This window comes from Aricia agestis, chromosome 5 (genome assembly GCF_905147365.1).
Source record: "Aricia agestis chromosome 5, ilAriAges1.1, whole genome shotgun sequence".
NCBI lineage: Eukaryota > Metazoa > Arthropoda > Insecta > Lepidoptera > Lycaenidae > Aricia > Aricia agestis.
The window spans coordinates 17,348,875-17,366,261 of NC_056410.1; the positions used below are offsets into that span (position 1 = coordinate 17,348,875).

Sequence of the window (17,387 nt, forward strand, 5' to 3'; positions counted from 1 at the left end):
ACGTATTGGGGTCAATTCAGACCGCAACATGGCGCGTAGATGACGTTAGATGCATTTCTAAAAAAATATATGTATTTGACAGATTTCAATGTACAGTGCTCCCAAAGTGATAATGCGCTTAGTTTTCGTCATTGTTCGGCAACGGTCGTTTTTCCCGAGCGTCGGAAGACGTCGCTGCAAGCGCTGTTTAAAACTTAATTTTAAGAAAAACAGCGCTTTGCAGCGACGTAGAGGTGCCTGACGTTGCTTGGACGTTACGATGATAACGCCACGATGGCTTCCCGGTGAATTAGCGACAGCGGACAGTCACCGGCTATATTTACTTCTATTTCCTTTGAACAAGGTGCAAAATGCAAGTTTCACAGATTCGTGTTTTCGTGATTACGACAATTAGCGAAGATTTCCATGCGCATTATTAATTTGGGAGTACTGTAACTTAAAGTTGCAAGACATCTCACCTAATTGAAATCTGTCAAATACAAATTTAGAAATGGCGCATCCACGCGTCGCGTTGCGGTCTAAATTAACCCTAATAACAATACGTGACGACGATTATTCGGTATATATCATGATACTAATAATAATAATAATAATAATATTCTTTATTTGCATAAATATGGTACAATAAGGTGTTACTATAATTCTAACAGTGCTTCACATATTTTGTCAATTTTCTCGACGTGCAAATGTTAATTTAGGATACATTACATACACTAAAACTATCAGAGAAGTTTATTCTTAAGCAGATCGCGGACCTACGTTATTCACTCGGGTTATTGACTTAATCCGACCAAATGACGGTCAGCCAACTGCCTATGAATCAATTTCTTCGATGCTACATAAAATTTACATAATCTTATCATCTTTCAGCAAAAAAAAACTAATTAATTTGCGACAAAAATGTCGTATCCAAACTCCCGCAAAAAAACCTAACAAAAAGCAAAGCAGAAACTAGTGGGTGCAACGTCTCAACCCAACTGCATCTTATAGCCTGTATCTTGCTCTTACGATTCGTTATATTAGCTATTGTTTGGATTAACATATTTTAATTAAAAAATATATTTAAACTTTGTCCTCGAGTAATTCATGCAACACGTTTCTAAAATCGTCAAGGGCGGGCTTGACCCTTCTAATTTCTAAATTTAAGTTATTCACATGTGTGCTATTTTAATTGCGAACAATAAAAGTTATTTTTATTGAAATTGCAAAAACATGACTACTCTTTTAGTTGTAAGTAATCAATAATTATTAATCATACGACTGTGGTCCTTTAGAGCTTTCGGCTCTTGACAAGGAGATCAAAGGTTCGATTTCGTCATTAAAAGAACAATATTTTTTTACAATTTTGGATACGACAATACAAACATTCCAGGTCAGAAAGGAGGACCTAGATAGATACATGTAAAAACTAAAACTTGAAACAAAATAGTAAAATTAATTCAAACTCTACATTTTAGCTGAAATTGTGGCATTTTATTACACATTTAGCGTCAGGTTCATTTCTTCATTTTTTTATAGTAAAGCCTATAAATAGGTTTAGTGCAGCCTGAAATTAAGATGAAATTAAAGTGCGAAAGCTTCCCTAGTTTTAAATAGTACATTATAATATACAGTAACTGTAGATTGTCGGTGAAATCCGCCCATTGTTACATCTGCTTAACATCAAACATTCATAGTCTCAGGAACAAAACGCGCTTTTTTTTTTATGAAATAAGGGGGCAAACGAGCAAACGGGTCACCTGATGGAAAGCAACTTCCGTCGCCCATGGACACTCGCAGCATCAGAAGAGCTGCAAGTGCGTTGCCGACCTTTTAAGAGGGAATAGGGTAATAGGGGATGGTAGGGAAGGGAAGGGAATTGTTGAGGGTATGGAAGGGAATAGGGTAGGGGTTAGGGGATTGGACCTCCGGTAAACTCACTCACTCGGCGAAACACAGCGCAAGCGCTGTTTCACGCCGGTTTTCTGTGAGAACGTGGTATTTATCCGGTCGAGCCGGCCCATTTGTGCCGAAGCATGGCTCTCCCACGTATGATACGTTTTGTTAATATATTAAATAAGTAAAGAACGCTTTGTTAATATATTGTAATTTGTTTCTTTGTTTTAACTTAGAACCTGTGAATTTATCACGGGAGACGAGGAATTTGATTGTACCTGTTCCATTGTTGTTTACTTTGAGTGAATGTATCTGTGGCGGTACCCACAATTCGCCTAACATTCCTGCATCGCGCTATCGAAGTTTTCTGAGCGCGTCGGTATATATACGACAGCTGAAATGTATCACGTGGGCTTCGGCCTGACCGAGCATGCTATTTCGCTCGGTCGGAAGATCTTCCTTTGTGGCCGCCACTCATTACCCCACATTGGTGACCCTCGACAGAACACGCCTCCTTCATCATCATCACTCCCCGCCCCTCCGCACCGCGCCAGCCAGCATCGCCTCATCGGGTACATCGTCCACTAGCCGCAATGTACCGCGGCCTGGGCGACTCCGCATCGGCATCATCGGGCTTTCTCACTACACCGACCGGTCAGCAAGCAGAGCACATCTCTCCTGGTCAGCACGTAGCATCGGCCCCGCACGGCAGCTTATCCGACTCACTGGATCCCGTGCAGCAACTTACAGTTCCGACTCACTGGGACTCACTGCAACAGTTCCGACTCACTGGAACTCTCTGGCACTGGCGACTCAAGCGACAAGACTTCAAGATTCGACCTCCGGTCTTCGGGGGGGAGTGATGTGACGGTACCCACAATTCGCCTAACATTCCTGCATCGCGCTATCGAAGTTTTCTGAGCGCGTCGGTATATATACAACAGCTGAAATGTATCACGTGGGCTTCGGCCTGACCGAGTATGCTATTTCGCTCGGTCGGAAGATCTTCCTTTGTGGCCGCCACTCATTACCCCACATATCATTCAAACACCTCTCTTGATAGTCGGATCTTTCTCGTTCTTATTTAGTGACAGAGGCAACCTTGTGTTTAATCTAGGTTAACTTTAACCCGGATTTGTGTAAGTGGGCCTAAAATTATGATTTTTTAATCATTTTTCTACCATCATATATTAATTCATTGCAGGTTCTATGTAACTTATATTATTCTTTTTATATTATCATATTTAAGAACGTTATATTCTTCTTTTATAATAATTCTAAAACATTTTATTAAAATAAAATAAAGAATAAATGTTCTTTAATAACTGTACTTATAGTAATTTTTGTAGAGTCTAGGCAAATGCACTGCCTAAAACGATCTAGGAATTTTCATTGACCTAGATCCACAGCCTTTAGCTCATTAATCTCAAAAGAACTTGATAATCCATCTCACCTCAAACGAACAAAAGTTTTCGCTGACTGGACATTTTTTACGAATGAAAAGGGATGAAAAAAATTGAATGCACTTTTTATGCTTTAAAATAATATCTACTATCTACTGTCTAATGGTTTTTGCCCTTGCAATATCAAAATTGACTTCGACATTCCATTTAAAATTTCTGCTCTCCATTTGGATTGAGGTCTTTGTAAGCTCTGGTTTTTCATAATAAGCAAGCACACTTTTCCATAATATTCAAACGAAATGCTGGAGCTGGTGGAGTTTTTAACCTTACGATTTTGGATCGCGAGCAAGCCAATGGAATTCGTGGACTGTTGAATGTTGATGTATAGCCAGCACCAGAGGAAATAAAAGCAACACAAGTAGAAGTGAAAGAAACACGGTTCTAATTTTATTTATATTTTATTTTATTGGCAATTAACCTGAATCCACAAATGCATTTAAAACAATGCAGTATCACGTCGGGTGCCCTTAAAACTTATATCAAGTTTGATTACAAGCATACGGTCGAGTAGAAACTAGAAATATACAGAAGAGTACTTCTGTAATTCTGTATCATAATATCTTTATTGCACTATTCTTCCATAAAAACCACCCAAGTATTTTATGCCCTATATCATATAAAACTTTTGGAGGATACACAACATATTTATGTCTGTTTGTTATAGGAGCAGGACCGGTCCGTACGTGCTCCCTCGATGCGATTAAGATTCGGCCGACGATCCGACAACAACATGTTTCTGCTGCCATATGAGGTGAGTTGCTAGCGGGAGCACTAACAGTTGCAGTGGTAGTTGCTAGTGGTCTGGTGATTTAGAGTCTGGCTCTCGACTAGAGGTCGTAGGTTTGATATCGGTGGTGTATTGAACGAAGATTTTGTTTAAATTATTAGTTAGGACAATGCAGGCAATTCACTTAGTAAGTGTAGAAAAGTCTAATAAGAATAAAAGTCCGATAAAAAAATGGTGAGCAATGCTTGTAACATGTCAGTCTGTACCTAATCACTCATCTTGTCTCGTTGAATAAAGTACTCCTCGTGTACTGAACATACTCGTACACATAAGCGTATAGGACATACGCATATTAAATAAAAGTAGATTCCACCTAAACAATCTTCTTAAATGAGTGCCCGCCCTAAATAAGCAAAATTTCTCAACAGTTAACAATTATTATTTTATTCACACCGAGTTTAAATGGCATAAAACACCTATGAGTAGCTTGTGTGGTTGCCAAAATATGGTTCGCTATGGAATTTACATTGTTCATTTAAATTGGATGAAAGCTCCGAATGTGTGTGCCATAAATTCATGCCATTATGTCCTTATAAATAATGCACATAATTGTTGTTAGATCAGTTTTCATAATTACGATCTGTTGTCGTTTCTCAGCGGAAGCCATTATTAAAGGAAACACAATTTGTCTGCTGAGAAATTATCTCTATACTATTTTGTGCGTTGAGTAAAAAATCACTTTTTTCGCGCTAGTTGTTTAAAAAAACAATTTAGCTAGAGCAACACCAATTTCGATTTTTACTTAACAATTTTGAAGTCTTGCTTCATATTTTGGGCAGTAAATTCTTTGTACTTTTAGTTTGGATAGCCACAACATGTTCTAGAATAGTAAATATCGTTTATAGTCTTTCCATATTTTACGATTACTTTGTTTTAACGCTTCAAAGTTTTGGAGTTTTAGAGCTTAAGTGATTAAAGTTAATTACTGTCTTTAATCATGTTTCTCGCAATAAGATTTATTTTATGCATTGTTAGCTATTAATATGTTAGTTATTATTCATATTAATATTTATAGAATAACGTATACTAAATATAGGAAAATATTCATGAGTATGGTAAGCAATTTTTAAGTGGCATTATCGGAAAAATTCACTAGAATATGTAAAACTAAGAGAATACCTTCTTACAGCATATCCATCTTTGAACTACGAACTTTAGAGGACTCGGTCTCACTTTTAAAGTTGCGAATTTTAAAGTACGAAGTTTAGACTTTTAAGCAATTGCATATATACTGTCGAGGAAGTTTCAATTCTCTAGGAACTGAAACCGACTAAAAGATAACATTAATTGTTAATTTAATAAAAAAAACAGAAAATATATTGGCCTACTTCATAAGATACTCGAAGCATAGACAAACAATTAGACATTTTTCACCCCAATCGCGGATACACTGTTACTCTCTACTTATTGTAAATAGAATAGATACTTACGAAAGTTTTGGCACCGAATATTTAAATTAAAAATGCATGGAATTTAACATAAAAAATCGCAAGCCCATCTATACTTGGGAGAGCCATGCTTCGGCACGAATGGGCCGGCTCGACCGGAGAAATATCACGTTCTCACAGAAAACCAGCGTGAAATAGCGCTTGCGCTGTGTTTCGCCGAGTGAGTGAGTTTACCGGAGACCCAATCCCCTACCCTATTCCCTTCCCTACCCTCCCCTATTCACTTTCCATCCCTACCCTCCCCTATTACCCTATTCTCTCTTAAAAGGCCGGCAACGCACCACTAGCTCTTCTGATGCTGCGACTGTCCATGGGCGACGGAAGTTGCTTTCCATCAGGTGACTCGTTTGCTCGTTTGCCCCTTATCACATAAAAAGAAAAAAATTGAAATTCAAAAGTTGCGATGAACTTTTGATTTGTAACTTTACTTTTAAAGACATCAAACAAGTCTTGTATGATAATTACGACATACGACAATAATTCACAATTTTGAATTTAACTGTGTTTTAATATTTTTTTATAAATGATAAAATTACTATAAGGAATAACAATAAATTAATCTGTCCAAGTACCCGTTAAAGCTGTTATTTTCTATCGAACTCATACGTTTTACTTGTTTCAGCCAACACTTCCCAAGGAGGTGAAAGCGAGCAGTTCCGAAGACGACAGGCAAAATTAAACCCGCTATAGTTAACTGTATTTTCGCCCAAACCAAACTGTTACACTAAGGATATATTTTCTAAGTGTGAAATCACTATCAATTAGATGTCTAAAACATTTATAAGCTGTGTGTACATAATCAGACTATGTTAATATTGAAGCTATCGCTTAGCGTTTGTTTAACGTAGTTCGAAGACCTAACGTCTAGTCAGTAGGCTATTTTTATAATATATTGTTATTTTGATCTGTTACTTTGCGAAGATTTCTACATTTGTATGAGCTGGGTAAATGTACTATATCTTCGCGTACAGTGCTTTCGACGTGGACTAAATTATATTTAATTAAATTTATGAAGTTTTTAGTTTTGTATAGTAAATATTAATTAATAAAAGTTAAAATATAAAATCTACATACACTCCAGTTGTTTTTATTTCAGCCTTTATTTGCACAAGATATAGACAAGACTTATATGGATACCTGTTCCTTTATTAGGTAAGTATTCTATTTTATGCAAAGTCAAAGCAGCTCGCAGTAATTCGTTAAACTTAAACGAGCTCTAGATTAGCATTTCAAGAAAAATAACTGTAACCCACCAAAACATTAAATGTAAAAAGGAGCCAAGCAAAATATTGTATAGCCATGCAATATATGTATCGTAAAAAGTTTTCAGATCACATTCAAGCCAAGCCTTCAACTTATTTTGTAATTTAAATCAACATTCAGTGAATTTATCAATAGTTTTCTTTATTTTATAATTATTATAGTGGCTTGGCAATGAGCACTAGAGAAATAATCAGCGACTGATTGGATTTATCGGATACCATCGTCCACATGCGTCATTACATACTAAAAAACACTTTACGCTTGCCGTTTGTGTAAGTATGAACTACCCCAAATATGAAGTTTTATATTTGTTTTTCTTTTGCTCATCTCGTTCAAACCAATTTTCGTTGGTAGTTTTTATAGTAATGTATATCATATCCCACCAAAAACATGAACTGTAAAAGGTGCCAAGCAAAATATTGCATAGCTATTCAATACTTCTGTCGTAAAAAGTTTTCAGATCACATTCAAGCCAAGCCTTCAACTTATTTTGTAATTTAAATCAACATTCCGTTAATGTATCAATATATTTCTTTATTTTATAATTATTATAGTGGCTTGGCAATAAGCACTAGAGAAATAACAGTGACTAATTTGATTTATTGCACAAAATCATTTCTTTCATATTGTAATGTAGTATTATATTACATTATTTTCCAGTTTTTAGGTTTCACTACCCAAAGGATGAAAACGGGACCCTATTATTAATAAGTCTTCGCTAACTGTCCTTCGTCCATCCGAATTTTACCTGGCTGGATCTAGAGAACCGCAATAGCTAGATAGTTGCAATTTTCACAAATTACGTATTTCTGGTGTCGATATATATATAATATAATTCTTCTTTTATTTTAATCATTGTGACCATAATTTAATTAATTTTCGTATATAATTGACCATATTACTATAATTCAATAATTACTATGACATACATTTATTCTAATTATTTCGTATAAACTTGATGTCTTCTCTGTTTTTCTTTCCTATTGTAATTTGTAATAATTAATAATTTTAAACAATGTTTGTACTGACATGTCATCTACGATTTATCACACTACCAATTTGTTATTTTAATTATTACTTGGACGAATGTTGACTTCCAATAATATTTAATGATTAATGTTAATTTTGGACAAATAAGAGTTACTTTAAATTTTTACAATAATTATGTATATTTGCATGCTATTTTATAATATAGCTAAAAGTGTTAGACTATAAGAACATCATTACCACCTACTGTATTACACTTTTAGAGCAAATAAATAAATGAATGAATGAATGATATAAAAGCTAATAGTCTAATTAAAATTAAATAAATTATTAATTGGGGGCCTCATACAACAAACACGATTTTTTTCACTTTTTTGCTCTATATCCATAATGGTAACAGCAAGGTTTATGAAAATTGCAGAAAATACTCAATTATATTTTAACTTTCATAATTATTGATAAAAATTAAATAAACTTATTATTTAAAGGGGGCTCCCAGACAAATTTACGGTACAGAACCCTATGTACGCCAGTCCGACTCGCACTTGGCCGGTTTCTTAATTTTTCCTTTCATTGTGAATAAAGATCTATCCAGTAACCTTAGCACGGCCACCAGTAGAAATGCGAAAGTATGGACAAACTGTGGACATAAACTAAAGGTGCCGTTCCGATCTTTACCGTGGCCAATCGCGACCGACAAAAATTCAATTAAAATGCCACTTTATGACAGACTATAGTATATGTCATAGAGTAGGATATTATTTGAATTTTTAGGATTATAGTCTGTCATAAAGTGGCATTTTAATTGAATTTTTGGGAACGAAAAAAGATCGGAACGCTACCTTAAGTTTATCTCCACAGTTTGTCCATACTTTCGCATTTCTACTGGTGGCCGTGCTAAGGCTACAGGTACCAAATTTCAAAGTTCTAAGTCTGCTAGAAGTACCTTAGAATTTTGATGATCTGTCAGTCAGTGAGTGACAAAATGTAGTAACTTTGACCATCCGTAACTATTTCATGTAATTTAGAGGTTAAACTAGTTTTTATATCTCCTAGGGACCGAAATTCTAAATCCCTAGCTTTGTTAACATCGAAGATAAAGGGGGTGTGAAATGGCCGTGCACCGCTTCGGAAAAAGCATGGTACGGCCGTGCCCCCAGATTTTTCAAGATCAAACTACAATTCTTCATGTCAATATAATATCAGAGTAGACAGAATATGTCACTGAATTTTGAACAAGGAACGAAGCTGCTGCATCAATACTGCTTTATTGGCACGACAAACGAAGTACTGCTTAGTAGTTATTTTAATTTTGACTTTTATCATTAAAACGTCCAAAGTCCAACACTTTTATTCTTTGAAATACTGTATTTACTTACAATATTGCTCTAACACAGGACTTGCATCACATCCTAAGTAACTATATATCCAAATATTGGAACAGTGCAACCAGGCTGCAGCAAATTCAATCATAATAATAATTAGTGTATTCAGTTAATTCAGTAAATCAGTTATGGCAAACGTTTGCCGTCTAATTACCAATTCTCATTATGAATACTAATTAAAATGAAATTATTCATTTGCTTTGATATGCCTAAGTGATTAAAAGAATGAATGATTAAGAAAGGCGTAGGTGTAAAAATAACAATCTTAAAGTAATTTTATAGACTAAGCACCCATAGAGATTTAATGATTACCCACTGACCTTCAGTGTCCCGAAACTAAATTATTTGTTGGAGTCTTAATTATTAAATTAAAGATCGACAATCATTTAATGTATTTGAGTGCGGACCCGACACCTTATATAAAAAAAGAAGTGAATAATAATACATAGATATTGCAAGTGTGCTGAAAGCTTTTAGAAAATAAATACTATCCTAAAATGATTTTCCAAAAAAACTAAGTAAATTATACTCATCATAAAACAAGCCTTCATTTCATTCACACCAGCGAAAATTCGGCCAAAACTTTATTTTATCTTTACAAAGAGTTATTACCGATTCGTGATTGCGAGCCAGTTTGACGTATGGTAACTTCGTTCCAAAAATAACTTATTTTCTGGGTTATTCCGACTACGTGCTCCGGTGCAGACGAGGGTTTGGAGGTAACAGGCATTCTGCGAACATTTACTGGTAAGTGGTAACTCTCTTAGTGTCAGTCTACACACAAATTGAAAAGAAAGAAACAAAGAATGCTTTGCCACTTTTGTTTGACCCAAATATTAAAAATATATTATTATTATTTAATAGTTCTTATTTAATCACTAATCATTATCTATTTAACGTATTGTTCGGCAAACTATTTATTAATAATTTATTATATTTATATATCGTTTTAATTCATTTTGATCTAAAATCTAAATCAACAAAGAACTGAAACTACCGAGTTAATCTTTGCATTTCTTTATTGCGTGGTCTATATAAATAAAATGGTAGTATAGCCGCCCATATATTACAATGTTTACACTTAAATTATAGAAACTGAGTATAAACAGACAACAGAAGCATAGTAAAACATAGTAAGGATCGTTTCAGTAAGAAATGTTATGAATACAAAACAAATATTATGTAAGTATTATAAAGTGGTATGTAAGATTTGTTAATCCAAAGTTGGGGAGGGGAAGAGGGGATTTCGGGAGTAGCTCGAGCGTGACAGATTAAGCTTGCATAGGCTTCCGACATGTGTCTAGTTATCAAATATCATGGTATAGAAATCAGATTTCTCAGGTGGTGGGTAAAATATATATTTTTTTTAAATATTGTAATGCCGTCGGATCTGTCAGATTAAGATAGGGGATGTTTAGTATACCCCAAAGAAGCTTCCATATAAAGCACTGACGATTCAAAGGTTAGGTAAGCCTGTAGGGACATTTTAAAATATAAAAAAATAAAGCTTCGTATTTTCTTAACTAAGCTTCGCAGATATTTTATTTTGCTCTAAACTAAATGATTTAGTCCTCGTTGTCTAAAATATCTTTATAATTTATCCAAATAAGCAATTTTCTGAATATATTTTCTTTTTCAAAACTTTAAAATGGCTGCAGTTTCTGAACCCACCGCTAAAATAAAAAAAAAACGCTCTTATTATTTTTTTATCAGCTTTACCTAAAGTACAAAACCTACTAGGTCTCCATAACGCTCGAGTGACTACAAAAATAGCACCCTCCCCTCCTCTACTACAAGGGAAAGGGGAAGGCTTACATTTAAAAATAGGAAACGCTAAACGAAGGAAGTTAATAACAACATCTTGTTAAAATTACATCCTGATGATACATGATTCATTTCCATGTTAAATACACATAACATACGTGTATTCAGCATGTTTAGTTAGGATTTCGCTGGCTAACTACGAGTACGTTACTCAAAATGTGATTACACTTGTAAAACTATCTAGCGTTTTCATCAAAATTATTTCTGAGCGGGCTGCAGGTTGAAATACAAATATGGATCAACCTGTATACCGTGCATTAAAGTGATGCCGCGTTCGTGTTGGATATGTTTTAGATTGCTTGTTTTCTATGAAAGGCCGCAAGCAATGGAACAGCAAAATGGAATGGGCGTAAGCGACAAAATGGTTTTTGTCGCGTAATTTAAAAATCATTTAAATACATTTCATATAAGCTATGGGCAAATTAAAGCTTGAAACAATCTATATACAAATTTTTGAAGCTTAAAATATCACTCTCCTCTGTTGGCAAAATAGGAATCCCTTTTTATACAGAGGTCTTTTTGATTGATTATTCTGTGTTATAAAAGTTGACCAATCCTGTTATGTTATGGGTAATTCAAAGACAAAGACATGATGAATACTGACAATGAACTTTAATTTCTTAGCTTTAGTCATTGCTGAGAAAAATCGATATCGCTACAGCCAAATTATCAAGGCGTCGCCTTAAATCCCATCAGAGCTTAGTGGATAAACAAATAGTACCTACTTCTTAGATACAAGTTTTGAGCATTCTCAAAAGCATAGCAAAGGATCCTTAATAAAAAAAGAACATTATCGTATATTAATGAAATTAATGAATTGAAAAATTACCAGGTGAACTTAAACTTCCTACTCAATTCCAAAAAAATTTTATTGTGAAATAAGGGGCAAACGAGCGAACGGGTCACCTGCTGGAAAGCAATTTCCGTCTTCCATGGACACACGCAACATAAGAAGAGCTGCAGGTGCATTGCCGGCCTTTTAAGAGGGAATAGGATTACAGGGTAGGGGAGGTAAGGAAGGGAATAGGGAAGGGAAGGGTAGGTAATTGGGCCTCCGGTAAACTCACTAACTCGGTGAAACACAGCGCAAGCGCTGTTTCACGCCGGTTTTCTGTAAGACCGTGGTATTTCTCCGGTCGAGCCGGCCCATTCGTGCCGAAGCCTCTACCACGTAGCATTAGGGCAGTTCAATATTTCCAAGTTTAAAAAAACTTGCCTTACTTAGTTGTTCTTGTCTATATGCTTTTTATTCAGTCTCTAGGATTATGAGGAAAAATATTATCGGGACAAAAATACTGGCCACCATATTACCAGCATTCAGCGTTACCTTTCTTCGAAAAATTGTTGTTGTCAATCTGTCAAAGCCAGACCCATTTTGCGCAATCGGTTCAACGCACCAATACGGGGGACATATCGATAATCCTCAGACTTCTACCTATTGAAGTGATAAAAGTTTTTGTAAGATTTAAAAAGTCGATGACAAGTGCTAAGCGAATTCTACCAAAGTAAGTTCTGTGATAATATAAACGACAAGATTACTACTACTATACCTACTCACAAGGTTATAGTTTTATTACAAGTCTACAATTTCTTTCACTTTAAAATTATATTTTAACATATTTTTCTGTGATAATATATCCTTATCCTATATCTTTTCCCGACTGCTACTTTGTCACACTCAAGCTCCTGAACCGATTATGGGAATGGATACACTCGGAGACCTGGAAAATGCTATCGCGGAAAATCATTCGCGAGCAATAAAATTCTGCGAGAACGAAGTTGCGGACAACGTATAGTATCTAATAGCTATGTCCACACTATGCGCTTTTATCTTCAATTTTCGTCATCTTCTTTCATTCAACTTTCGTTTTGGCGCATTCAATTATTATTGAATGCGTCAACGAACGCAACGCCAAATGTCATTTTTAATAACAAAGCGAAAGTTTTGAATACGGTCCATAAAGTTAATATACCTACCTCCGCTAGGTATAATAATTTTATGATACGGTCAGAGGGCATGCGTCGCGGGCATGCCTCACGTTTGCTGTTGACTGCGCTATAACGCATGCCCTTGACGAACAGAAAAAGGCACAGTGTGGACAAAGCTAATTAGTAACAGTATGATAATATAGAGTACTATAGTCTGTATAAATCTTATGATTCATATTGTGCATCACGCGGCATGACGCCTCAGCCCTGTAACAGATCCAAGGGAACTAAGGCTGGGGACTCACGCACTACTGTAATATATTATACGATACATTTTACGATCGCCAGAAATAGTTTTATTTTGACACATAACTGTATTTCTGGTATTATTGAAATGAATGCCAGGCGGAATCTTAAATAACTTTATACTAAAACAATGTTGCCTTGTTACACCGAAATTATCTCGCTTGTTTCTGGACAAAAACTATGCGACACTTTGAGCCCCGGAAAAGTCATCGCGTCTTCACGCCAAATTAAGGTGACGCCGCGTTAAGGTAAAAAAACGTTTTGGATTTGTTTAGATTGCTTGTTTTCTATGAGAGGCTGGCCCGGCCTCTCATAGAAAACAAGCAATGGAACAGCAAAAAATGAAAAGGGCGTAAGCGACAAAATGTTTTTTGTCGCATAATTTAAAAACCATAAATACATTTTATATAAGCTATGGGCAGATTAAATTGTATGCTTGAACCAATCTATGTACAAATATATATAGCTTAAATCACTCTCCGCTGTTGGCAAAATAGGAATCCCTTTTTTTACAGACTTCTTTTTGATTGATTATTCTGTGTTATAAAAGTTGACCAATCGTGTTATGCTATGGGTAATTCAAAAACAAAGACATGATGAATTTGACAATGAACTTTAATTTGTTAGCTTAAGCCATTGCTGAGAAAAATCAATATCGCTACAGCCTAATTATCAAGGTGTCGCCTTAATTATACGTGGGAGAGCCATGCTTCGGCACGAATGGGCCGGCTCGACCGGAGAAATACCACGTTCTCACAGAAAACCGGCGTGAAATAGCGCTTGCGCTGTGTTTCGCCGAGTGAGTGAGTTTACCGGAGTCCCAATCCCCTACCCTATTCCCTTCCCTTCTCTACTCTCCCCTATTCCCTTACCTTTCCTTCCTTACCCTCCCCTATTACCCTGTTCCTACTTAAAGGGCCGGCAACGCACTTGCAGCTCTTCTGATGCTGCGAGTGTCCATGGGCGACGGAAGTTGCTTTCCATCAGGTGACCCGTTTGCTCGTTTGCCCCTTTATTTCATAAAAAAAAATCAAGCGCTAAGAGATAAGAGACTGACAGATAGGCCCACACATTTTCACATTTATAAGACATAGGTTACACGGTCAGTCATCAGTTCAGTCTATCAGTCTGATAATACAGATTTTCACAAATTTTAATGTGAGTGTAACCAAAAATAATGCGAGTTAGGAGCGTGGTGAAAACTCAAAAGTAATTACTGTTTCATGAACTGTGACGTCGTCGGCGCGTCAGCTATGTCAGGAATGTCAGGAAATGGGTCAGTGGACATCGCACCGAGTCACACAAAAATAAAGATTTTTATTACCTGTGTTAATTCTGACTGTACACGACATACGCGTGTCGCAGATTTTAAACACGTCTCTTTAAAACCTGCGACCTTTTAAAAACTAACGAGTCATTTCGCAAGTCAAGAATCAATTGACTCCCATGCTGCACGACGCACGCAATTCGTCATTTATTACTTCTAGATGACGCCTGCAACTCCGTTGCGCCAAAATTCGTTTGTCGCGTGGGAACCGTACCTTTTTCCGGGGTGAAAATATTATGTATGCTATGTCCTTTCCCGGAATTCGTGTCTCCATACTAAATTTCAGCAAAATCGGTTCAGTGGTTTGGGCGTGAGGAGGTCAGACAGACAGTCAGACATACAAACTTTCTAATTTATAATATTAGTATGGATAATATGTAGGGTTGCTTGAGTATAATATTATTAACGAAATCATAATATTATCACACTAGTTAGCCATTACCTGCTCGACTACATGGTGTAGAAAAATTGGATATTTTCTAAAATAATATCAACAAATTAAAATTTCAACGATACATAGAAACATTTAAGCCGGAAAACTAAATTGAATGAGCTTTTCCTAAGCTCCTGATGCTGTAAGCTCTATTTCAAAGACGACTTTGCAAAATCCAACATGTTACCAACTTTGTAGTAGGTACCTATTGTTATCATCTTTATGCTATTACATTTATAATTAGAATATTTTGATTCATAATAAAATAATGATGTAAAATTATTTCCTTGTTTGCAAAGGCAAATAGTAGAATAAAGATTTTACTACTTTTTATGACATTTGGTAAGAAATATAATAGAATATTATTATAAACCCTCGGTCTATGTTCTACTATATTATGTACCAAACGTCAGAAGGACAAAATACGGAATACTTAACATAATATACTAATTTTTGATTTATCTAGTTTCCTTACTAAACTTTTTTCTTAACTTCACATAAAGGTTGTTTTATTTTAATTTTTAAGCAATATTATAAATGAGAAGGAAAATAAAATTAATAAAAGTATCCTTTGTACGATATTGTGTAAACACCTTTACGAATAATACAAAATCACAAACGGCAGGCACACCTGTTGGAATATTTCTACAACGCTAAAACTAAACTTGTATTTTTACTACGAAACGAATGTAGCACGTATAGTGAAACTAATTGTAATGTTTGTTTGTTGTTTAATTCCGACAGCTCTTGAAAATAGACTATCGCATTTTTTTACACAGCTGTTGTATTTTTTCTGCCTAAAAAAATATCTTAATTGTCCCGAAATGTACAATCAGGAAGTTCAAAACATAGTATTTTATTTTATTGTGATAACAACAACCTTATAGTCTAAAATATTTAAATAACACTGTATGTACCATCGAGGAAGTTGATTCCTATGCAATTGACAGACCAACGTTATTTGGTCGAATATGTCAATTCAATGTTGATTGTGATCTGTCAGCTGGGTTTGACGTAACGCAACCAAACTACTTAGGTCCCCAATTTGCATAGGAATCAACTTCTCTGATAGTACATAAGGAATAGGTCAATAAAAGTTATATACGTGATTAAATTAATTTTAACTCATATTAAGGGAGCGTAAATATTTTCTAACCTAAGTATACCTACCTATCTCTTTTGCGACCACTTAATTTTGTATCACAATCCATACTAAAATTATAAATGTCTTTTTATCTCTTCACGCCCGCACTGCTGAACCGATTTTGCTGAAATATGGTATGGAAATACTTTGAATCCCGGGGAAGGACATAAGGTTCCTTTTTAATCCGTAAAAATGTACGAGTTGTGGGCGTCATCTAGTATGGACCTAGGGTGTGTAATGTGTATCTGGTATATAATAGTAAAGAGCCAGGCCACAATAGTGCGTTGCGACGTCGCATCGCAAAAAACTACGTTGCTTTTCAAAGGTTATTGTTGGGATACGACGCCTCAACGCAGTGTTGTGGCCTGGCCATCACTGTAAGCAACGCTGAAAAAGTTACTTTTGATTTCATTGTTTCTATGGCAAATGGCGTAGCCTTAATAAAATTAATTTTTCCTTACAAAAATCTGAAAAAAGGCACTGTTTCAGGGCTTTGCATGTCGACTCTGAACACACCCTTAAGTATCATCACTTCTTTATGTTACACCCCGTGTTATGACACAAAAAAGTTTTACTATTAAAAGTGCTGAAACAAAAAAAAAACAGTCTAAAACCAACCGTGTATGGTACACAGATATTTGAATTGTTCTCTACAAATTAATTAACAAGAATATTGTGGCAATATGACCTAATTAACAGCAGAATCTAAAACAAGTCACAAAATATACTCCGTAGTTCTTGAAACATTTGTTCCAAAATTCTAGACAAGATTGAGCTAGACTCTACCTCTCAACAATCTGATTAAAATATATAAGTAGCGGTATATTGCTACAATTGCTGAGTATTTAATTTCATACAATCACACAGCAAAACTTATTTTTCAATTGAAGAAGGTACATGCAAATTCGTATAGTTTTATTAATTTGTTATATTAATTAATTTTATAATATTAGTGTGTAAGTAATAGAATAAAAATAATACAGAATAAAGGTATTGTACACATTATTTGCTATTATATTTATTAAGTAATTAAATTATAACAAAATAAAACACTTTAAGTTAACCTGACGACGAGTTTACGACCCTAGAAACGAAACAAAAATCTAAACAAAGAAACTGCAGATTTTAGGAGGAGGAGCTTCTATCTAGTTTTTATGTAGACGGGAGTTTAAAAATAGATTTATAAAGTTTTATCATAAGATAGGTGATCATTCGC

At 35.2% G+C, this 17,387-nt stretch overlaps 1 protein-coding gene across 1 annotated transcript in view; it reads left to right on the forward strand.

Annotated features, from left to right (window-relative positions):
• LOC121726946 (short neuropeptide F) overlaps positions 1 to 6,594 on the forward strand; it is a 102,480-nt gene extending 95,886 nt beyond the window's left edge. Inside the window, exons 5-6 of the mRNA XM_042114593.1 lie at positions 4,003 to 4,089; positions 6,196 to 6,594. Of these exons, the coding sequence (XP_041970527.1) occupies positions 4,003 to 4,089; positions 6,196 to 6,252 (144 nt within the window). The 3' untranslated portion in view covers positions 6,253 to 6,594. The remainder of the gene's footprint in view (positions 1 to 4,002; positions 4,090 to 6,195) is intronic.
• The last annotated feature ends 10,793 nt before the right edge of the window (positions 6,595 to 17,387 follow it).